The sequence below is a fragment of the Xenia sp. Carnegie-2017 genome, unplaced genomic scaffold, assembly GCF_021976095.1.
Source record: "Xenia sp. Carnegie-2017 unplaced genomic scaffold, XeniaSp_v1 HiC_scaffold_20, whole genome shotgun sequence".
NCBI lineage: Eukaryota > Metazoa > Cnidaria > Anthozoa > Malacalcyonacea > Xeniidae > Xenia > Xenia sp. Carnegie-2017.
Genome location: NW_025813483.1, coordinates 14,014,437 through 14,038,247, shown reverse-complemented (window position 1 = coordinate 14,038,247; position 23,811 = coordinate 14,014,437). Strand labels below are relative to the sequence as shown.

Below are 23,811 nucleotides of genomic sequence, written 5' to 3'. Positions count from 1 at the left end.
GAAAGGTTTCAGCTTTAAATGCTCACACGCTTCTTAAAAAAAATTATAATTTACTTCAAAGACGATTTTCAAATGCTTTTTACCGAAGTTTGGATTTGTAGAATCACATGTCTAGAAACCGAAACAACCCGTAGCAGATGGCACTACAAATGCAATAAAATACACAGACCAGACCTACGTAGGGTCACCCGACTAAAAACATATACACTTACATAGAGGGGTGACCCTATCTTTTCTAAACAATCGCTATTATAGCCTTTCAAATATTCAATTAAATTAATTGTAAAATGTTCAATCCTGGCAGAAGTTATTCCTTGAATCAAACTCTCACAAATTAGGTGCCATTCACTTCATATAATGGTGAACAATTTGTTGTATAAACAAATTCATGCATGTGGACTTCACACAAACATGCTGGGAAAATAATACTCCTGAATATTAGTAAACCCCAAATTGATCAGTTCTTGTTGCTGAGACTGATATTATTTCCCGTCGCTCTGCTTGCATATGATAATGTAAATCTATTTCAGAAGTACGGACACTATTTTTTCTTTCTCTATATAGTTGTAAGTGAATTTTCATTCCTTAGCATTTGTCGTGGTTTGATTACCATGATGCACCAGGATTTTCTCATTGCCAACGAAAAGGTGAGAATTTTGAAAATGTGGATGAACATGATATAAGCGTTTGATTCATTGATGATAGCTTTCGAATAGAGTTGAAAATGTGATTAAGTTGAAAATGTAATTGCGGTTCGTTCAGTGTGATATGAAGCTCCACGAGCAGGATTACTGCAAAGAAAACATATGTAAAGCAGTTTTTCATGTTTTGAACGGAGAATCCATTTTTATTTTGTGTCATGTTAATAAAAGAATCCAATTTATAAAAATATTGAAGTCAGCGTTTGCTTTGGATTTTCTATGATTGCCGGAAGCCCTTAAAGCTGACCATTGCAGGCTACCTTGTTCTTTTGTGGTGCGTCGTTAAAGCATTTTGTTGTGTTGCTCACATGACTGTTCATGCTTATGTAGTTATCTTTATAAAGACTTTGTTTGTCTTTTTATATATAGCTGTTGAGTGACGTTCAAGGGGAACCTGGCAATCTTTTGCTTGACGTTCTTTTTCCTGAACTAGTATCTTTATGTCTAAGGTAGCGTTGCTTAAAATGAATTTTGTTAAAGCTATTTTCTTTAAAAAAGGATGGTCAGTGTCTACGTTTCTCATAAAAATTAAACTCGTGCAAACCTTAACAGGTTAAAGGATTCAAGTTTATTGGTAGCTCTTAGAACTTTGGTATCTTGGGCTGTTGAAGTCAGGTATAAGGCATTAGACATAATTTGATCAAGCGAATTATATGGCTTTACTTCTTGTATCGATGATTGTGCTCTGATGACGGAGAAGTACTGTATAGTTATTATTTTTCCAATGCTATGTGTTTATTCTTGTCGCGTGAATAAATAAATGAATGAATGAATGAATCAATCAATCAATTTTTTCTTTTTTATCAGTAAACAATTTAGTAAGTGAATTTTGTCCTGCATTTTTTAATAGTTTAAGCATTAGCTTTCATTTGATGGTGATTTTCATTTACGATGTACACGATAGCAATAAGATGAAATCCATGGACATTTTTTGACTTTTTCCTGTATCATTGAATGATTGTTTAAGTTTATAGTCGCTGTTTTACACAGGAATTGCATCGTAAAGTTTGGCTTGGCTTTCAAAATGAGGTTGCATGGCGAAGGCAAAATCATTCAAACATTGCTGAGTTTTGTGTGGAATTTCTGGGATCATCCTCTTGAGGTTAATATTGATAATTAATTCTGTTTTCTTGCGTAAGAAACATTTGCCTTTCGAAATTTATATGTTATTGTCGCATTATGTGTAATCACAAAATTTTTGTATCATTCAAGGCTATGAGACATCGAACACGAGAGATTTTCGACAGCGCTTTGAAAATGCACTTGGCAGTCACGTGTAATGGTGGTACGTTTCAATTAATGCTTTTTTTTCTTACACGTGATGGTCTTACGCGAAGTAATTCTTTGAGTATATGAAATTGTGAATTACCGCAAAAATTTGCCCTTTTATTTTTAATTCTGAAGTTTAGCTTGATTTTTCTAATATATTTTAGACTCAGATCAATTTTTGAGAAACCTCTGTAGGAAATTATGTGAAATGAACATTTTCATACGTGGAAAGTATGGACCTTTGTGTTGTTTGGTGGATATTTTGGGATGTGAGACGATGCTGTCGATACGCGCAACCATCCCAAATGATATCATATCTGTCATGGCGGATCAGACTGTAGTTCCGCATGTAAGTGATTTCTTGCAAGATTTTGCTCAAGCATGAACTTTTCTCAAAAAGTAAACTATAAAGAAATTGTTTTTTTTCAAGGGATACATGGAACGTATTTTACTAATTTTAGTGAGATTAGTGTCGAAAATTCGCACGAACCAAATATACGTACAAAACATATATTCATACTTATATAGCTTTAACCCATGGATTCTCCTCATGATACACGCAACAAAATTAATTATAAAATAAACATAATAAAACGCGTGCACTGATTGGTCAATAGCTGTGTTTGCATTAGTAAAGTGACGTTCTTTTATTACAAGAAATCAACACGCAACTTAAAAGAAATTTATGATTGGTAATCAATTAAACAATAATACTTTGATACTTTTTAAGTTCAAACAAGTTCTAATTGTGCAATCAACGACTATTTACAACAGGCACATAGCCAGAACGATAATTGGGGGTGGGGGCATAATCCTTTATTCATTTTATAATCCATAAAAACAATGGATTTCAATAGAAACTAATTCAGTATATCATGGATATATGAGTATGCCTCCAATTATCGTTCTGGCTACGTGCCTGATTTACAAGATAAAAAAGATTTTAATAAGCGTTTGTTTTTTAGCAAATGAAAGCCATAAAACACAATTAAGAAAGAATTGTAAGCATAAGGAATGCGTGGATGAAATTAAACTTCTAATGTTTTATAAACAACAAACTGCGGGCTTATTTCTTTTTAGTTAGAACATCTGCTTTTAAGCCTGGAACGAGCAGGTATTGGATGAAAATGATTTAGAAATAGGGAGGGTGATCTGCTCTCTATTTCTCCCAAAGTTCTGCTCGGTTTGCATAAGACTCTGCAAACACAGTAAACATCTTTTATTTCTTCAATGTATAATTAATTTGAAAGATATCGACTTATATTAATTGTATAAAACATGCTTAAGGTTTGTTCAAACTACACATCTTTACACTTTCTAAGCGACTTATTTTGTTTCCATGTTACCTTCATTGTATTGTTTAGGCAATGGAGTTTGCTCAAAAAATGTTTGCGAGTCATATGAATGAGCAGTCTAAGACATCGACAGATTTTATGAAACATTGGTTCAAGGTAAGCATATTTACTGAACGGTCATAACAAATATAAATCAAATTTTGCATTAAGACAGTAACACTCAAGTACATCGCATTGTACTGAAGATATTGTACTTAGATTTTTCGTAGCTATTACCCAAGAAATGAAAATTTTAAAGTAAATTAACTTTCACAGTGTTTCATTAGGTGCGTTTTTACTGATATTAAAGTTGTAGCTTTCTGCATGTGTTTGCAGAATTAGTTTATTTATTTTGGCAGTAAATGTAATTAAAAAATGTTTTATGATTTTTGAACTAATATTTTTTGGTGCTATGCAATCTGCGGCGCGATCACCAGCGACTTAATTTTTTTTTGAATTTGTTTTCTAAAGTCGTTTTGTTGTTGCCATTGCTCATTTATACACTCTGTTTTTTCCAAGCTTCTTTTAAATATTGCGGCACAATTCTGTTCCTGAAACTTGCGTCTTGAGATCAGTGGCGTAGTCAGCCTGCAAGTTTGTTCGTGTGCTTTGAAATTTCGGTTCACTACGTATTTCTTTCTTTTGAAATATATTGTTTTGACTTTGAGCTAACACCGAAATATTTATTTAGCTTGATAAAACTTGTGGGCTGACTTTGGTTTGGGCTATTAAGGTTTTCAGTTTGTTATGTTTTGCCCTTTTAGCTGTGGGTCCTACCTGCTCTACAGAGAATGTCTGTTAATGACAAGCAAACAAGAAAGCATGTATCAGAGGTACGTCGTGTGATAATTTCAGGTGTTTTTTTCACATGCCTATTCTGTTAAATAAAAAATTTGAATTTATGAATATTTGCTAAGAAAGTATTTGTGTCAAAGTATGTATTGAAATGTACGTGCTCTGCATAAGATGTTAACAATACGTAAATGAATATTTTTATGCTATGAATATTTTTCACGAGATGAAGGCGCAATTATAAATTGTTTCCATGCAAAAGGAAAGCGTTTTTGTTTACCAACCTGAAAAGTTGCAATGAATAATTTGTGCGTTCGATTTAAATAAAAGGAAAACTTACTTGAGATGATTTTTATTTATTTTATATTTTTTATTATTCAGTATTACGTTCCTGCTCTTTTGAAATGTGCTCCAGACTGCTTGCTCGAAATAATTGAAGAACTCACTGATGGCAGTTTATCACAAGGTTTGGAGTTCATATGAAACACGTGATGTAAGAAATAAAAGATGTTTACTGCGTTTGCACAGGCCCGCGCAAGCTAAGGAGACCTTTAGGAGAACTTGAGAGCAGATCAGTTTAAGTCAAAGACCAAAGGTCCGGGTTGCACCTGCTCGAGAAAATATAAGCCAGTTCAAACACGATAAACGTCTTGTATTTCTTTTTATAAAATAACAATAATGCGAAACAGAGACCAATTTAAAATAAACATTTTAATTTTTCCTCTATTCATGATTGACTTTCAAATTCTCTTTGATTTATTGATTGAGTCAATTGGTTGAGCTCAGATACATTTAACACAGGCTAATGCAAACACTAATATAGACCAATCAGTGCATGCGTTTTATTGTTTTTATTTTATATCTTTATGTTTATAAATGGTAGTCAGGTACAGATATATAAATTTATATCTTTACCCGCAATAAAATAATGTAGTAATTATTTTTCTGGGCCTATACAAAGACAGGTGTATGATATTCTCTGTAAGACCAAATTAGCGAGGTTGATGAAAGTTTTATTACATGGCATGAGATATTTGTACATTTGCTGTTTGCTATTAGAATTTTTTTAGTTTTTTATAATTTTGGCTAATATCTAACGCAAAAGTGGAATATTTCTCTTATGATAGCAGCCGCTGACCGTAGAAAACAAAATAAAACAACTTGACAGCAGGCGATCAAAATAAATTTGTTGCTTTGATTTGAAATAACCTCTTCTGACACTGCCTTTTTTCTGGCGCTTTATTGAAGAATTTTGAATAAAAATGAAGCACCCCTGTGTATGTCTAACTCAATAACTATAACTATAATATTTACTATCATATCTGACATATTTTTTAGGAAAGTTTGTTCTGGATAAAGTTCATTGTCTGATAACGTGCCTAAAAACTGCTCGGCATCTTGGATTGTTGCCCAAAGCGGATGTTTTAGAGGGACCCACGACCAAAAGTGAAGACTTGTTTTTAGGTTGTGTGTCACAAAAGGTTATTGAAAGAGCTTTATGCCACATGGATGAGGAAGTTAGTTAAAGAAGTTTTTTTGCTTGGTTACACTAAATTTTTTCATTTTGTTATAGATTTCTTTTTGTAAACTTTAAGCATTTTTTAGATTTGGTGATTTTTGTCAAACATTTCCATTGAAGTCATCTTAGCATGCGCAGTACACTTGAGCATGCGCAGTGTCCAATTTTTCGAGTTCATAGTCTTGGCAAGAACTAAACAGATGTGTTTGCACTACTTTTGTGGTGATTAGCTTATTTAGTCGCAAGTTGTCAAAGAATTATCTGAGCATACGCAGTATGCTTGAGCATGCACAGTGTCCATATTTTTACGTGCATGGTGGGTATCGCTGAACCAGACATGACATTCCTACAAATGCTCATCATAAATCAACATAGAAAAGCTCTCTTTTTAATGATAAATTGGTATTTACAGTTTACTTTCATACAAAAGCATGTTAATGTAACACAATTCGCTAAATCCAATATCACTAACGTTGGAAATAACTTGAATGTTTAGGTTCGTGGCGATGCTCTTGGCCTGATATGCGATAGTGTAAGGACAACCGAACCATTAACACAAAAAGATTTCGACTTGTTGAAAGAGTTTTATCCCGACAACATGAACAGTCAATCTTCATCTTTTCGACAACGTGTTCTTGGTATGACAAAAAAGGTTTGTCTATATTTAGTTTTTGTTTCTCCAATTGTTCGCCCAAACTGTTCTTTCCTCCATCTTAGTTAGGTTGAGTAAGGTACGTAGCTTATGTGTATAACCTTTTCTATGTCTCATGTCTAACAATAAGACGTTTAAACGTTTTACTGGAAGTTTTACTTATTCCTTTATAACTAGTTTTGGAACTCTTTAAAAACAACTTCTACCTGCGATTTTAATGTAAGTACAATTTGCCGAAAGAAAAACAAATTTATATAGGAATTCTTTTACTTATAATATTATCCATCCTTGGCAAACTGCTAGTTTTTAACTAAAATTTAATGTTATGGTTGTGATTGTTTTTCTGACTTTAGATCTACCGTTCGTGTAATATACGCATAACCAGAAAATATATTGCGAATTCTATGTTTTTCAAACGTTGGATTCTATATGTTTTTCAAACGTGACAATTTTTTGACATCAATCCTTTTTGTTGAACCTATGTTTGCGATAGATGTTACTCACAGCTTAAAGAAAAATGGACGTATTTGACTGCATACAAATCAAAATATTTAACGCCCAATTTTTCTTGAAACTATTGCCTGATGACCTGTGCCTGTGACTTGAAAAATAATCATAATGCTATATAGAGTTCGGAAAAATTGAAATTATAAAGGCGTCTTTATTTTACAATTTAAATTGCCATTTAGTTAAAGATCTACATTTACGTAACTTTACTAGCTACCAATCACCTATCAACCTCACTTGACCTAACTTTCTGATCAAATATTTTTCTGTTCTTTTGTTGCTTCCTCTAGACTTGTTCTTTTTTTGTGTTTTTATTCTTATTCTTTTTTCTCTGCTTCAACAATCTTTTCTTGTTCTCATGCTTTTCCTTAAAACCTTTTACTCGTTAAAATGTCCATCTTATGCCCATTTTTAAAACCTTTTGATCGTTAAAATGTCCTGCTTACTTCTTGTTTTTCTGCTCCAGAAAAAATTTCTCGTGTTCTTATTGTCATAAATCTTTTTCTAAATTCCTATATTCTGAATATCGTTTTCTTTTTGTGATTATTTTTTCAATTGTTTCTTTACTTCTACAGCAATTTTAACTGTTTTTTAGGCCTCATATGATTACTTTTTTTCATAGCTATTGGTTCGTTTAAGAGATGGGGGTCGAACATGGCAGAAGAAGTTGCATGAAAACACCAACGTAGAGAGATGCGATATCTATGCTACACAAGTTCAATTATACATCGTAAGTGTTGACATTTATAATAAAATATTAAACACCTGAAGACATTTCTTATTTCTAAATGCGTGTCTTTACTGCAAAGACTCTGGCTTTTATCAACTTAGCTTTTTTAGCCAAATCTGTTTGATTTCAACCAAAAATAATCGGAAAACGTGTGCCGTCAACAACGAGTTTTCGATTTGTTTTGTTATCAGATAGTGTGAAGTATTTTTTCTTTTGTATAATGTACGGATGCTATTTTTCTTGTAGCCCGTCTGAACTTCAAACATTCGGTATTTCAAAACTTCTCAGTTTCAATGCAAAATATGATATTATATATTTTAGGAGTTCATTGAATGGTTTATTCGTCTGCAATCGAGTCTCTCTTTCTGGAGCGTCATTTGGTCGTAAAACTACTGCGTTACTCAACCTTAATTTGTTTTTACAAATATTTTCTCGTGCTAAAGAAGGTAGGGACTTCTACACTTCACTTACAGTGACTTAAATATGTTCAGAGATTTGTTTGAATGAGTAGGTGGTAAAAAACTGTGTGAATTGTGTGAATTCCTGGGGCCGGTTTCACGAAGCCTGGATAGCGCTATCCATTGGATAGTGAAAATTTTCAAACTTGTAAAACAGGTGTTTATGTTTTGTAAAGGTTGTTTATGTTTCTGTATCTCACGATAAAGAATTTTTGTAATCTTCGAAATAATATTTTATTTCAGCGATTGCACAGTTCAAATTGCATATTTTACTTTTATAAGAGATTTTATGAACGTTCAGAAAAATTTGCTATCCAGTGGATAACGCTATTCGGCATTCGTGCAACCGGCTCCTGATCAGCAGTTTTCCTAACTCTAAATTGTTGTCAAATGGTTAAATTGCTTTTTTGTTGACTGTACGCATGTATCACTATCTGTTCACATATATCACTTTCTGTTCACATATATCACCATCAGGTTCATGATGTGTAATTATATGTATGTTCGTGAAAAAAGTATCTTCTAAAGAAAGTTTTTTCATTCAACGTAATGTTTTGATTAGCTATTGGATGGTCGTGTGTTTAACGCAAATCATTTTAACGTTTTTTTCAGAAACTTTTTTCATCTTTGATTCTTCCGTTATTTTCACTTCTCAAACTATATGCGTCCTTTTGGATTGTTTGAATGACTCCTACGATGTGAACAAACAGCTGGCTTTCCAGTTACTTGCGGTCTGTTCAGATGTACAATCGTTCAAGGTATAGAACAACGTCTATCATAATTCTTGTTACTTTATCGTATTTTCAAGTTAAGTTATTTTTAGAGTTTAAAAACTGCTTCTTTATGAAATTGTCCATATATACAACACAAATATTCATATCAGTAAAACTTCATATGTCATGTGATTAGTCATATGCCCTTCAGCTTGTAGTTTCAAATTTGTGTTAACTGCCGTCATCTCTCTGGGATTTTCTTTCATGTCACTGTTTCTGTTTAAATTTTAGGACAAAAAATTTTCAGATAAATGGACGTTGACAGCAATGAAGTATTCCACCAGTCCAAAAGCTGTCAATGTTAGCACTGCTGCATTTATGTTCAAGATACTTGTTCGTAAATTACCACATGTTATATGCTTGCCTATTAATGTACAACAAGATCACTTATCATCAAAGAAGACGGACTCTCATAAAGAAGAAAATAGTAGAGTAGTTGGAAAAATGATGAAGTCGTCACAGCCTTCGTAGCTCAAGATGAGGATTGTTTGCAATCTGAAAATGCTTACTGTCTTTCAAAAGAACGATCTTCAGGCTCCTTTCCTTTGACTGATACTCATCCTGTTGTAGAATATGGAAATCATGATGATCATTGTTCATTTTCTAACCAAGAGGAACATGTTTATGTTGAAAACAATCTTCCTACCAGTCATCATAACAAGGCTAACGACGAAACGGTGTCGACAATTAATAAGATGACTTTCAAACTTAAATCCAATGACCAAGATATACCTCATGCACAAGCTTACCGATTACTTTTCCAACTGCTTTTGTTGCTGAGGTCTCAGGTTAATATTGCCATTGGGAATTTGCTCCAAGCGGCCATTGAAGCCCCGATGCATGGCTTATTATATTGTATACGAGGTGTCTTGTGCGACTTTGAACTAAGGTAAGATGAAATACAAAAGAAACAGTAATTGCTAATTTGCTTTCTCAATGAGTGATTGACTTCACAAGAAATTATTTATTATTCCATCTGGAATGATTTAAAGTAAGCTAATTCAAATTTTAATGTGCTTTTATCTTGCATCTAGTCTTGTCTAGCAATCGCATATTAGCATTTTGTACTGGCGAATGCCAATATTTTTTGGTTCTTTTACTCGGAAAATTGGAGTTGAATCACTCATTCTCCGACTGTTACAATCTACTTTTCCAACGGTGGATACACGTGTCAAAATACGAGATCTAATTACAAAATTTGGGAAATCAAATGGCCGGACATAGTATTATTTATATAGAATAGTTGCAATAAAATGGTCTATGACTTGCAATTTTTTCGCTCGATGAAGCTGGATATTCTTTGGTAGGATGATTTCTTACAAAGAAGCGCATACTGCGTTCCTTTAAGTAATAAATTGGACGGCTGTCTCTGCAATCAAAAGAAAACCTTTGAATTCGAAAAGAGTACTGTTTAATCGCAGAAATACTCGAGAAGTGAAGTTACTTTCTAGATTGAATCATGAAAACATTGTAAGGTAAAAAGAAATTTACTATCCAAAATAAATTAAAATTTTATGACATAAGGGTTCATTTTAGACGGTACAAATGGCTTGGCTTATTAAATGTTATCTTTGTAAAAACTATTATTGAAAAAGTATATCATCCCTTTTTTCCATGAAGCCCATCGGTACTTTCGTTCATGATGTGAGATTTACATTGTATAAGCCTTTGAGGAGGCTTATTAGAGGAGTTATGAGAAAGTTACATTTTAGAAGATAACTAAAAAACATATAAACATGTTTAGAGTTGGTTTAATGAATTATAAGTCAAAAAGGCAGAAGTTGTTTGAACCTATGCATTATCCTTGGATGTTCTAGTTTCTTTTATGAGAAGAATTCTTGTAAAGAAAAAAGACAAATTATGAAAACAAAAATCCCGTTTTCGATCCATGCCTTCCGATACCCCGAGATAGTTGAGCCCTAGAGCGTCGCATGTTAATTATGGGAACCAGATAATCGTTGTTTGCCATGAAGCCCATGGATGGTTGGCTCGTGATACATGAGAAACAGTAAATGAGACAGTTAAATCAGAACCAATAAAAATTGTATAAAACATGTTTAAGGTTGTCTTGAATTATAAGTATCAGAAAAAAGCACAATTAGAAGGAGTTAGTTGAAACATTGCTTGGTTTATTTTATGAACATTGGGTAAACAAAAGATAAAATTCAAAAGCAAAAAACCCCGTTTTCGGTCCATGCTTCCCGATACCTTGTTATATGTAAGGCACTAGAACGTCGCATGTTAACGTTTCGGTAGATTTCGGCCCTCCACGCTATCCACTTAGAACAAGCTTCGCCCATCAGTTAGATCACCTGCGATAGGCTTTGCTCGGTACGCAGGAGAGTGCGGTCGCCACCGAAGTGTGGACCCCTAAGCCACTGCATACTATATCGCACCCAGCTTCCACTGCTAGTTGACATCTACTATACCTAATATTGGCTTTATATATATATACCAAAATTCAAAGGCTTACGAAAGTTGTGGTATTGTTAAAGTCACTACTGCGCATGCCCAGATGATTTTTTTGATAATTTGCGACTAAGTGAGCTAATTGCCACAAATGTAATGCAAGTACATATAGTTAGTCGTTACCATGACTATGAACAATTAGTCGAGTGGACTGCGCGCAGATGATTTCTCTATTAAATTGTTGCTAAGCATGCTATTTACTTCCAAATCGGTGCTAGTAGATTCAGTCGGTCGTTGCCATGACCATGAACTTGTACAGCTGGTCAAGTCGACTGTGCATGCTCGAGTAGACTGCGCATGCGCAGATGATTTATCGAAAAATTTGACTGAGCGAGCTAATTACTCCATAGTTGTTACTAGTACATCCAGTTGGTCGTTGCCATGAACATAAACTTAGAGAGTTGGTGGAGTTGACTACGCATGCTCAGATTAATTCTCAAATAATTTGTGATAGAGCGAGCTCTGAAATTTGTGTTTGTATATGCGCTGATCAAGTTTTCGATCATTATTTTTGCATACTCTTTATCTTCTTAAGTTTGTGTTGACAAATGCATATCAAACTCATCAACACTTTGTTATAACCGCGGCAACGTTAGAAATGTTTTTATTTTTGTCTATAACTTTGTATCTGCATATTGCATGTCATATCCAAGCTTTCCTTTGATTTGACGGAAAATAGTTTTTATTCACTTTTACACCTTCTTCCTTTATAATTAGTCGTTCAAATGCCCCAAGATCATCTTCTTTCGATTTTATTGCAACTATTCTATATATAATACTATGTCCGGCCATTTGATTGTCCGAAATTTGTAATTTGATCTCGTATTTTTCACACGTGTATCCACCGTCGGAAAGGTGGATTCACTTTTGACAAAAATTGTTTTCATTCTTAGTTGCTAATATTTTACTTGCTTTAAGTACAGGTAAACTCTACTGTCATTTGCATGCAATACGTATGTAAATATCGTTATTTGTTTGTCTGCTATTGTTCATTTCTATGTGAATTGTTCTACATAATATACATTATTAATTTCTATTGTAAAAAAACACGTGTTTTGATATGCAATCAGTTTACTTGTATTCTTGCATTTAGATTTTGTACCTTTGATTAGTCACATTTTTATTTTTTTTACTTTTGCATGCTTATAAGAACATGTAAACTTTCTAAACTTAGCTTGACGACAATAGAACGGCAAAAGGTAACTGACGCTATGTGATTTATACCATGGTTATGTTCATTAGGCTCGTTTTTTTTCAAAACATGCATTAAATTCGCTTTTTATTTTACAAAGAATAATCTATGTATCGGTCGGTACTCTATATCATATCCAATATACAACATTGAAAAAATAAATTCTGCATATGCTGTGATTATTCTTTTATAGGGAAGTCGCAGAAAGCTTTGAATGGCAAAATTTAATTTCAGACATTTTGCAATTATGTTTTGACGTCGTAAGTGTTGTATCTCCAGTTGTAACAAATTCTTCACCAGAAGGAAATGTCTACGATATTGGTGAGTATTAAAAATGTAAATTTCCATTTGCTGCTATAGATGATGAACCCACCGTTGCTTTCTGAGCATCTCAGCTTTTCTGACAAAGACGTATTTGCTCATTTCGAAAATACTACACGAACAAATTGGTGTTTTGTTGTACAAATTGCTCTAACAAATTGCTGTCTCATTAGCGTGTACAAACGACATGTGTGATTATGTTGAGCTTTTTTTAGAAACAGCCGAAAAAAATGCTGAATTTGGTCATGAAGAAAATGAAGATTTTGAAGATTTTGCTCCAAAATCTCAAATATTGTTAGTCTGTTGTTGGCGTGCAATGAAAGAAGTTTCTTTACTTCTTGGTGAAATAACTAAGCGAGCTCCAGTGAGACACGAAAATGCAAGTTATGGTTTGTTGAATTTTCATCAGGTAGGTATTTTTTTATGAATTTAAAGATGGTTTAACATCTTTTTTTGTTAATTATTACATATGCATTTGCACTTCTTGAAGAAAAGTCTCACCATGAACAAACTATTTTTCATGGCATTAGAATTTTATTGTGTTTGACAGACAATAGATTGTATAGAAAGTTTACTATGTCAGTCGTAATGAATCATAAAACAAATAAGACTTCAAATGTAACGATTTGATCACTGTTAGAGAAGGCTTTGTAGACATATGCATATGTAGACTTAGTATTTCATCATTTAAGATTTACACACACATTATAAACATATGTAGACTTAGTATTTCATCATTTAAGATTTACACACACATTATAAACATATGTAGACTTAGTATTTCATCATTTAAGATTTACACACACATTATAAACTTATGTAGACTTAGTATTTCATCATTTAAGATTTGTAGACTTAGTATTTCATCATTTAAGATTTACACACATTATAAACATATGTATACTTAGTATTTCATCATTTAAGATTTACACACACATTATAAACATATGTAGACTTAGTATTTCATCATTTAAGATTTACACACATTATAAACATATGTAGACTTAGTATTTCATCATTTAAGATTTACACACATTATAAACATATGTAGACTTAGTATTTCATCATTTAAGATTTACACACATTATAAACATATGTAGACATAGTATTTCATCATTTAAGATTTACATATGTAGACTTAGTATTTCATCATTTAAGATTTACACACATTATAAACATATGTAGACTTAGTATTTCATCATTTAAGATTTACACACACATTATAAACATATGTAGACTTAGTATTTCATCATTTAAGATTTACACACACATTATAAACATATGTAGACTTAGTATTTCATCATTTAAGATTTACACACACATTATAAACATAAGGATTGAAGTGTGTTTGAATGTTGTAAACACACAATGAAAAGATTTATAAAGATCAAGTTTTTAAGGGATTTTGTTTTCTTTTTGCTCAGTTAGAGGAAGTTGGTCTGTTGTTTACAACAATGCTGTTAACGTCAAAGCACAGAGGAGCTTACGAACTGGCTCATGAAGGATTTGTAAAACTTTGTTATATGTTATGGAGGTAATTTAAAATTGAGCCAATTTAGAATCACATCTGGTCGTTTGCAGGGGCGTGATATTTATTGGTCTGTCTTCAACGAAAATTATTTTCTATTCAATTTTGAATAATGTTATTCCATTATTCTGCCAATGATGTTTAATATTTTACGTAAATTTTGTCTTTCACAGAAGTCCTCAACATGACATCCAACGTCTTCCTGAATGCTTTCTCAACAAACTTTTAAAAGATATTTCATCTGATAATCCCTCCGAATGGTTATGTGGAACAAGACGAAGTGCTGGTCTACCTTTCTTTTTTAAGGTAGATGAACAATGTATTTATAGGAATACAGTTAAAGACAGTCTCAATTAATTTGAGGCAGTGTCTACCAGTCGCTTATGAAGTCATGGTGTTATAGTTAGATACAGTCTCAGCGTCTACCAGTTGTTTATGTTTTCATAGGTGTATAGTTAGAGGCAGTGTCAAGTGATTTGAAGCAGCGTCTGCCAGTTGTTTATGTTTTCATATTTAATGATTTGAATTTAGTTTGCCGTTTTATTTTATAATGTAATATTTACAGTTTGCCAAAATAGCTTTCCTTTAATGTTTGCGTTCATAGTCATGTTGTATCAGACGTATGTTTAATTTAAACATGGTTGAATGTGAAATCAGCGACTGGATAGATTAGATAGAGTCGAGTCGATTAATATTGATTCAAAAGTTTAGTCTAATTAGTAGTCTTTCACGCAGCTTCTACGTCCCAGTCCTTCGATTGCAAACCCTCAACCTGCTACTAGAAATTCGAATGGTATCATGTAAAATCTTATGTTTGTAAGGCACAAAAATCGCCTAGTTTGAACGACTTGTAGAATCTACATATAATTGTTTATTTAAGGCTATTGTGACGACAGAGCCGAACACTACTGGCAAATATTGTTTTAAATCTGTAATGAAAGGTATTGTGATTGCTATTATGCTTACAGTCGTGCAATGTTAGACTTTTACTTGGAAATTGTGTGAAGCTTAGATCAGAAAATTTTCTTGGTGGGAATTTTTTCTTTCCTCATTTCAACGGGAATTTCAATTTTCTTAATTTGTATTTAGAACTTTTGAAAACAGCTGCAAAATCTGTAGACGTTCAAAGTTCTGACGACACAACTCTACCCCAGGTGTATGTTTTACTTTGAAGTAGTTTGCTTGTGTAAAAGACCACTTTATTGAAATGATTTATGAATTACTGTTGTTTGGTGATAAATTATGTTGTTTTTGTATGTAAGACGTTTGCTAAGCGTTTACTCGAGTTTAGGAGAGTTTTTCAGATCGACTTGGTTTTTATCAAGACAAACCATAAACAGTTTTTCCTATTTACGTGTTTACAGGTACATGCAAGAAATATTCTACGTGCTCTTTATAAAGAGACAAAACTAGGAGAGGACGTGTTTCCATTTGTTGCTGACGGTGTTCGTGTTGCAATTGAAGGTTTTTTGTCCGAAATATGGGCGGTGAGTTAAATCCTTTAATGTGAAACAGTGCAATGTAATACAATAATATAATGTAATTTTACATAATATAATATAACATTTTACATTATATTATGAAATAGTTTTTGCGCTGTTTGGTTGACTGCTTCAAATGTTTGTTAACCTTTTTAATGTATTTATTGAAGAGGTTTATGTTTATAGATGAGGTTTGTACTTATAGATTCGAAATTCTTCCACATTGATGTTCAGTGCTTTGATGAATCGGATTTTTGGCCCACAAACCTTTCAAGAAGATAAACGTCGAAAAGGGTATGTGTCTGGAAGATGTTTTACAAGTTCTTGTAGAGGCCTCAATTTGGTTTGTTAATTTTCTTAAATTTTTCTTTCAAGAATGACTGGGCGAGAATTTTTTTCAAGATTTCCATCCTTGCATTCTTTCCTAATTGAGCAACTTCAAATTTCGTTGAAAGATGTCAAAAGGTGGGATCTTTAACACGTGTGCGCCAGTCTGTACTAAATGGAAATTTTCTGTGATACAACGTACATATAGCATGCTTCGTATGTCATTGAGAATGTTAATACTTGGGCAATATGCTTTCAGCAATTTATACAATATGCTTAATTTTGTCTTCCACTGTAACCGTGTTTTGTGCTTGAAGATAATCCAATTCTAAATGCATATGCATCCCTTAAACCTTCCCCTAAACCTTCACCTAAACCTTCACCTAAACCTTCACCTAAACTTTCCCCTAAACCTTCCCCTAAACCTTCACCTAAACCTTCACTTAAACCTTCACCTAAACCTTCCCTAAACTTTCCCTAAACCTTCCCTAAACCTTCCTAAACCTTCCTAAACCTTCCTAAACCTTCCCTAAACCTTTAACTTTCCTAAACCTTCCTAAACCTTCTAAACCTTCAAACCTTCACCTAAACCTTTTTAAACCCCCTAAACCTTCCTAAACCTTCACCTAAACCTTCACCTAAACCTTCACCTAAACCTTCACCTAAACCTTCACCTAAACCTTCCCCTAAACCTTCCCCTAAACCTTCACCTAAACCTTCACCATACTGTTATTTTGGAAATGTGACGTATTTTTCTCCTTTTTTTCGTAGGCAAGGTTTTGTTTTATGATTTTTTTTTTGTATTCCAACATTTTATCTTTGTAGTGATGACTATATGGGATCATCAGTTTGTATGCATCCCAGTTTGTATCCAGTCCTTTTACTCTTATCTCGTCTTCATCCGTCAGCAATGGATGGCAATGATTCCACTTTAAACATGTCTGCTTTCATACCATACGTACAAAGGTATACAAAGGAGGATGTATCTTCTCACGTTCATTTGTGTGTATTTTTGTCGTTTTTTTCTTATAGGTGTTCAAAGAGCTGTGTTTTAAAGACTCGTTCTATGGCTGCCCGTGCACTCGTGCCTTTAGTGTCGGGTGTAACGTTAAAAGAGATGTTGACGAGCCTTATTAAAAGTTTGCCTGTTTCACCAAATGAAAGGTATAATAAAATCGTGGTTTTTTATTTAGATAATCAATTATAATTAAGAGTTAATAAACTTGCAAACTGCCCCCGATTGTACAACTATGAATATAATAAATTGCATGGAAGCTTTTGTCACTTGATTGTAATAACAGTATGGTTTTTCATGCGAATAGCAAGAGATTCTTTAAACGAGGTGGTTTACAATTTTTAAAGTGTTCTTTTGAATGATATATGTTGTCTGTCTAAGTGTGTTGTGTAGTCGGATATAGTCTTAAATTTGGAGCCTTTGACTACTTGTTAATGTCTATATTGTTAATGTCTTAGAGATGAAGAAAGTTTCATAAACAATTTCGAATATTTTCCTTTTGTTTTCACTTTAGAATAAAGCAAAATGAAATCCACGGTTCTCTTTTACAGGTTAGTTCGAGTAACGTTTTTTGTGTTTTTGTGTTTTCTTGATCTTTTTATTAAAGAATTTTCAAATTAAGATTGTTTACACTACTAAAACTGCATATTGAAAACATATAATATACAGCAGCACAAACATTTTGTATTCCTTAATTTTTTTCTCATATTAGAACTAACATTAATATTTTAATAATTGTCAAATACATTCTTCGAGTGACATTGAAATATCCTGATCCAGATCTAGGCACTGTAAACACAAATCTTTTTTATGTTATTTTTATACAGTTTCTACTTTGGTTCAACTTCCTTTAGAAATTAAAATCTTTTGTGTTTCATCCAGATAAAGGAACTTCTAAAATGTGTTTCAACGAACGGTTCTCTCTCCCCTCAAACAAAGTGTGATATTTATGAATGTTATGTTCCTTTGTTGTCTGAGAGTCTTTGGTTGGGGACCAGGTGAGTTTTTAGGAAATTTACATGGTAACTTATTTTTAAATGAAGTCGGTGAAGAGACATTTTTCTACTGGTGTGAAATAACTTTGATAAAATACTATATGTTACAACTTTACAGAAATTCTATCAAAAATAATTGATTTCACTTGCTCACTCCTTTGGTTTCTTTAATACATTGAGTTTGGATTCTTTTACTATTTGCATTTTATGCCGCCTTTGACTTTTCGCAGTTGATTATGAAATCATACGGAAGAAATGGGATTTTGAAGTAGCTAATCAACCCTTTGTGCTTTCGGCTACTTTTTTAAAGATAATTCTTACTGTTTCGGCCAACCATAATGGATACAGACATACGTTGTTGAAAGAACATGGAATGATGAAGTTTCATGTCTTCTAGGTTCAACTCTTGCAACATGAAATTTCATGTCTTCTAGGTTCAACTCTTGCAACATGAAGTTTCATGTAGTTCAACTCTTGCATGTTTTCTTCTAGGTTCAACTCTTATGAAGTTTCATTTGTTCAACTCTTGTGATGGATTCATTTGTACGTGATGGACAGACGTTGGTTTGATTTTTCATCGAACACACGCGTGGAAATTTTAAATTCGTTCCATCATTTAGTGGAAGCAAATGCAGCTGAAATTACATGTGTCAATAAAGTGAAGGAAGGAGAAAGCCCTGTTCTAAATGCTGGAAAACATTTTGCTTCTTGTGTGATTCTTGTGAAAGAAGAAATTGCAAGGCTTACATTTCAATCAATTGATGAAAAATTATCAAGAGGAGAAATCCTCGTTTCGAGTGACATTTCTCTCGTTGTGATGTTTGTGTCCTCGCCAGATTACGAAGTCAAGTTGATCGCGTTAGAGTTTTTACAAAAGTTATTTTCGAAATCTGCGAATGTTTTCTTATCGAGTGAGGATAAAGATAAACTTGTAGGAGTACTATTGACGCGAATGTGGCATTCCCAGACGAATTATGAAGTTTTATCATCGGTAAGATAGTGACATGTAAATTTGGTTTCATTTATGGTCCAACGTTGAACGTGTAACAAAAATGCATCTTAAATTTGTTAAAATCACTCGACGAAGACTTTTTGAAAGTAAATTTTACAACCCAATACATTCACCATTCGATTTGTATTTGTAAATAATAAGTGCACTCAATTTTTTACAGTTGTTCGACTGTCTTTCTCTCGTTCCTGAATCTTTGAAGTTTCCTTGGCTATTGCAGGATGAAACAGTGATTACTTTCCTCGAGGTAGGCCGTCTGACCTTTCAGCCACTCTTTCCTCTTCTTTTATTTTATTAAAACAGTAATCCTTAAATCATTGAGTAGAACATGGTAGCTTACTTTGTTGCCTTAATTCTCGAGGTTTTGTCAAGAAAAATAATTTACGTCATCTTTTGTATCGGGTATAAAATTTTTTTTTGATGGTTTGAAAGCAACGGTTGCCATTTTTGTTTTCTTTTATTGCCATTTTCAATTTTCCAGGAGATATTTTTGTGATATACGCGAACGATTAAATTTTTGCTCCATCTGATGGGAGGAATATTTATTTTGTGCTTAAAATGCAATTGTAAACCTCGATTACCGATCTTTCGTTCTAAAAATTCTCTCATTTTTGCATGCCAGGTTGAAAATTGCTATGGATAAGCAAATAGACCTACTCTCTTCGTTTCTCTAGGGCTGGGAATATTACAAGAAGTTACTTGCAAAGGTCGGCCACGGGTGAGTACTGTATGGACTTTTAAAGTTGTAAAATCGTACTTTTAACCATTTCCTGCTACACATTTTTTGTAGGTCCGATGTTCTGGCATCTTTTTTAAAGTTTTCATCTGTATTAATTTATGTTGCTCGTGAGGTAATGCTCTACAATCTTTTGACTTGGTTAGATATCTAATCTTGGTAGCTGTAGAGTTATATACACAGCCAGCCAATATGCCATGAAGGACACATTGCCCCCTTCGCCACTCTCCTCTATGAATTAAAGCCCTGTGTGGAACATTTTAATAACATGTTCACCGTGGAAAAATTATGCATTATTAAGTGTACTGTTTCATATGTGGAACTTTTGTTCTAGTTCATGATTAGTTATATGTTAAAAAGTGGTGTTCTTTCCTTTATCCACTTTATTATGTCAACAATATCATTTTATTAGAATGTTTGTGCTATCGATGGAACCAATGTGCTGGAAGAATGGATGAACTTATTTGAGATGTGCGCCCATAATGAAGAAAATGAAAAATTACGGTTAACGATAACTCTTGTCATTGGATCAGGGCGAGTCAATTTTCTGTTATTAAAGCCATTAAGCAGTCATGGTAAGATTTTAACGAATCATTTTGTAAAGCAACTTAGCCGTAAGATATTATAAATGTTATTTGACATATGATCGTTGCTCATATCACACTAGGGCAATGTTTTAGCAGCAATGGATCGAAAAGTGTACGAAATGTACGAAATTTCTTGTTTAGAAATAATTATCGAGCAGTGCATAAATTAAAACTGCTGAATAATGATTTCATGTCTTGAAGAGAACCTAAGTTACAGCGATTATATATGTTTCAACTCTCTCTGTCAACAGAAAGTATTACATTTCGCTTGTGGAAAGTTATTGTTGAGATGTTGATTGACGAATCTGTGGCAGTGAAGGACTCAATGGCTTATGCTCTTTCGGGTTTGTTTCAGTCGATTGAACAAGGTAAGCTTCTTACTGGATTATTTAGTTGATCTTTAATTGGCAAGAAAGCAATGCTTATTTCATTGTAACATTTCAAAATTTACACGAGCAGTTAAATATTTTAAATTCAAAAGCATTAACGGTTCTGTGCTCGGCCCTATGATAACGTTTTCTCCTAGAAATTTGTGAGTGCGAGCGTTTGCCTTAGTGTTATAAGAAAAGGCCCCTCACATGAATTAATTCTTTGATAAAAGTAAAAGAATCACAGATACAAAATGGTTTTGCGCTAGATTTATCTCCATCTACAAAGCAGAAACTACCCCCCACTCACCCACTATAATGTTGCCTCTGCAGTTTCTTTAAAAGCGCATTCAGAAAGTTTATGTGGTCACCATTTTTGAAATAGGACCATGTGCGCTTGTATATTACCTCGCACATGAGTGCCACCCTCTACATTGCACTTATTATTTCAATGATGTTTGCAGAATGGCGTATTTGGTAAGCTGTAGAACTCCATGTCGTTTCTCAACTCTAAATGTTTTTTTCTTGATTTCCATCGTTCCCCTACAAGTGCCACCTATAATAGCTACTAATGAAAATTATTATTAATGAAAGCTTATTAATGAAATTATTTCCGCTTCCATTTATAAATATATTTTAACTTTTTTACCAAGGCAGCATTCACTATCGTGATTGTGATATTCACAGTTTCTTGGCTTTGAAAATGGTCGCTCGGTTAGTTCTTGACCTTATTTCTTCGAATATCCCATGTTGACCATGCATTGGCTGCTGAATTTTCTAAATGAATCTATAGTAAAGTCTGACAGTTTCCAAGACCAAGCTTATAATGATATGTCAAAAATAGATAAACTTTTTGAAAAGGACCGATAAATACTTATCGCGAGGATTGTATATTGGCCGAAGTGCTTTTCAATGAAGTCTGCTGGGTGTTAGAAAAAAATACGAGTATCAACGACTGTTCCAAATCATATTTGGAACTGCTTAGAATGACAAGAGACTTTGTCGTTTGTCGAAAGAACATTTGTTGCCATGATTTGACATACAACAACATTTATTTAACTGTTATTGGGCTGGCTTTTATGAAAGTTATTGTTGCACAAGAGCAAAATCAAACTTTGAAAGAATTCCACGGAACGGCGGAATGTGAAAATTGGCCTATATTTGAAAACAGTATCACGTGGTTAAAGCAAATACAAGCTAGCGATGACTACAAACATTTTTTTGAACATTTTCAGCTTAAAGCAATTACAAAATTTGTGTTAAAATAGCGCAAATTTCGTACATAGTTAGGTTAATGTTTTTCGTTAATGTTTTGGCGATAAAATTGTAGTTTTATGCTGATATTTTATTTTTAATTAGTATTAACCATGTAATTTTTTCACCAAGTTTTATTTATCAATACGCTCAATTTTCTGATTTATTTATTTGATAAGGTTTGAGCATGAGCGGAGATTTTAGTTTGTCCTTTTTTCAAGCAATTATAATTATGATGAATATTATCAGCAATCGGATAATTATAATCAAAATCATCGGCTATCGACACCATAAAGTCATCGGACCAGAGACCTTAAATTATTAGTCTTTGATTTACAAAAAATTTGTAAATAATGATCGATATTGATAGAACATAGAAAAATTACAAGCATTAATACGGTCCATATATTCTTTCACATAATGATTTATCAGTGAAGATTTTTCAACGTCACCAAAGTTTTTGCAGCAAATAATGATATCATTAGAACCTGAAATCAAACAAATTATCGTAAGATATTTGGCTAATTCTACAGTACCTTACAATAAAAAACATATGAATAGGTTATTGATCAAACAAATTTAGCTTGAATAATTTGCAGCGTATAATCAAAGACATGACAAGCACCGCTTCATATCTGAACTTCTAAAGTCTACTTGTGCAGAGTCGATCTTGAAGGTGTCATTGATATAAGGCAGATCTACCTCGATATGTGATGTTTTGAGCGTAGGAATAGCCAAAAAATAACGGATATTTTAAGATATTCATTGTTGGCATTTAAATAAGCACCGTTTCCAATGTACTGGATGCAGTTCTGTTCATTTAGCTCAAATGTTAAGGTTAGAGTGTACCGAGTCTATGGTTGGTTTTCCTTTGTGAAGTGAATTGATGGCACAGCATCTCGCTTTTTGAAGTTGGTTAATTGCACATTTTTTGTAACTGGATAGCTTACGATAAAATCCTTTGATAAAGTATGAGGACTTGCGACAGGTGTTTGACCATTCTTTTCTATCAAATGATTTCCACCAGTTTGCTTTGAAACAATTACTTGCTTTTATGTTAATTAAATGGAAAGGAAACAAACTGTTATTTAAATTTTCGGAGAAATCTGGTAAAATATGTTAATAAAGATTAATTGCGAGAAAATAACATGATAAACGGCAAAAAATTATTACAAAAAGAGTATACTACTTAATGAGACATGTCAGAATAGCCCACCCAGAAACTAACCAAGTTTTTATAATCCCTCTCACGAGTTTACAGTTTGAGCATAAAATAAAATTGTCGGGAACAAGATTTACAATGTTGTTCATTTCACGTGGCCAAATTGAAAAGCGTTTTAATTAAATTACAAGTTACAGAATGCTATATGTGAATTAAAGGAAAAGTAGTCCCCAAAAAAGGCTTACACTGACAACACCATCCGTAGTAACCAAGTTTGCAAATACAGCGCTAAAAACATCCTATTTTGCCACAACGACCAGCATTCTTACAACTTCATAAAATCGTCTTTATGGTCACTCCTTGTCCTCATCAACCGACAAAAATGGACAGCTCTGTAGTTAGGAAAGATCATTTATAATCAGCGGTGGATCTGGGGAAGGCAAAACTACAATGCTGCTGCTTATTTTAAATTAAAAAATCATAACAACTGTGGTTAGAAAAATTTAAAAGATTATTTTAGAACCAAATTTCACCAACAAAAAGACCTTTAGCAATTGATGTATTCTAATGATTGACGTATGGTAAAAAAGAGGAAGGCCTTTAGACATTGAGGTATTCTAATACTATTACTA

The 23,811-nt window shown here is 33.1% G+C and overlaps 2 protein-coding genes across 3 annotated transcripts in view; both read left to right on the top strand.

Annotated features, from left to right (window-relative positions):
- The window catches only part of LOC124441743 (thyroid adenoma-associated protein homolog), a 29,270-nt gene extending 10,715 nt beyond the window's left edge, over positions 1-18,555 (top strand). The window contains 31 exon segments of the mRNA XM_046992210.1: positions 565-647; positions 1,071-1,150; positions 1,254-1,316; positions 1,692-1,803; positions 1,914-1,986; positions 2,135-2,319; positions 3,335-3,421; positions 4,069-4,137; positions 4,478-4,562; positions 5,435-5,613; positions 6,112-6,267; positions 7,397-7,504; positions 7,826-7,888; positions 7,929-7,950; positions 8,575-8,720; positions 8,967-9,171; positions 9,174-9,624; positions 12,590-12,717; positions 12,933-13,126; positions 14,142-14,251; positions 14,419-14,551; positions 15,126-15,186; positions 15,335-15,399; positions 15,610-15,732; positions 15,932-16,020; positions 16,102-16,191; positions 16,879-17,019; positions 17,086-17,217; positions 17,583-17,619; positions 17,951-18,066; positions 18,498-18,555. Of these exon segments, the coding sequence (XP_046848166.1) occupies positions 565-647; positions 1,071-1,150; positions 1,254-1,316; positions 1,692-1,803; positions 1,914-1,986; positions 2,135-2,319; positions 3,335-3,421; positions 4,069-4,137; positions 4,478-4,562; positions 5,435-5,613; positions 6,112-6,267; positions 7,397-7,504; positions 7,826-7,888; positions 7,929-7,950; positions 8,575-8,720; positions 8,967-9,171; positions 9,174-9,624; positions 12,590-12,717; positions 12,933-13,126; positions 14,142-14,251; positions 14,419-14,551; positions 15,126-15,186; positions 15,335-15,399; positions 15,610-15,732; positions 15,932-16,020; positions 16,102-16,191; positions 16,879-17,019; positions 17,086-17,217; positions 17,583-17,619; positions 17,951-18,066; positions 18,498-18,555 (3,644 nt within the window).
- A 49-nt stretch (positions 18,556-18,604) lies between these two features.
- Positions 18,605-22,423, top strand: LOC124442801. Of its 2 annotated transcripts, none has more exons than XM_046993298.1 (7): positions 18,605-19,054; positions 19,236-19,319; positions 19,747-19,790; positions 19,863-19,923; positions 20,221-20,383; positions 20,647-20,763; positions 21,421-22,423. In XM_046993298.1, the coding sequence occupies exons 1-7, from the start codon at positions 18,614-18,616 to the stop codon at positions 21,462-21,464; spliced, it is 954 nt and encodes a 317-aa protein (XP_046849254.1). In that variant the 5' UTR covers positions 18,605-18,613; the 3' UTR covers positions 21,465-22,423. The 2 variants fall into 2 exon arrangements, with proteins under 2 accessions (XP_046849254.1, XP_046849252.1); XM_046993296.1 differs by having other exon boundaries at positions 21,417-22,423.
- Positions 22,424-23,811: the final 1,388 nt, after the last annotated feature.

What these genes read in the sequence shown, in the direction of transcription:
- LOC124442801 (XM_046993296.1), top strand. Translation starts at nt 18,614, where the DNA reads ATGGACAGACGTTGGTTTGATTTTTCATCGAACACACGCGTGGAAATT. An exon ending in ATTATGAAGTTTTATCATCG is followed by an intron (nt 19,055 to 19,235) that starts GTAAGATAGTGA and finishes AATTTTTTACAG; the next exon opens with TTGTTCGACTGTCTTTCTCT. An exon ending in CAGTGATTACTTTCCTCGAG is followed by an intron (nt 19,320 to 19,746) that starts GTAGGCCGTCTG and finishes TCGTTTCTCTAG; the next exon opens with GGCTGGGAATATTACAAGAA.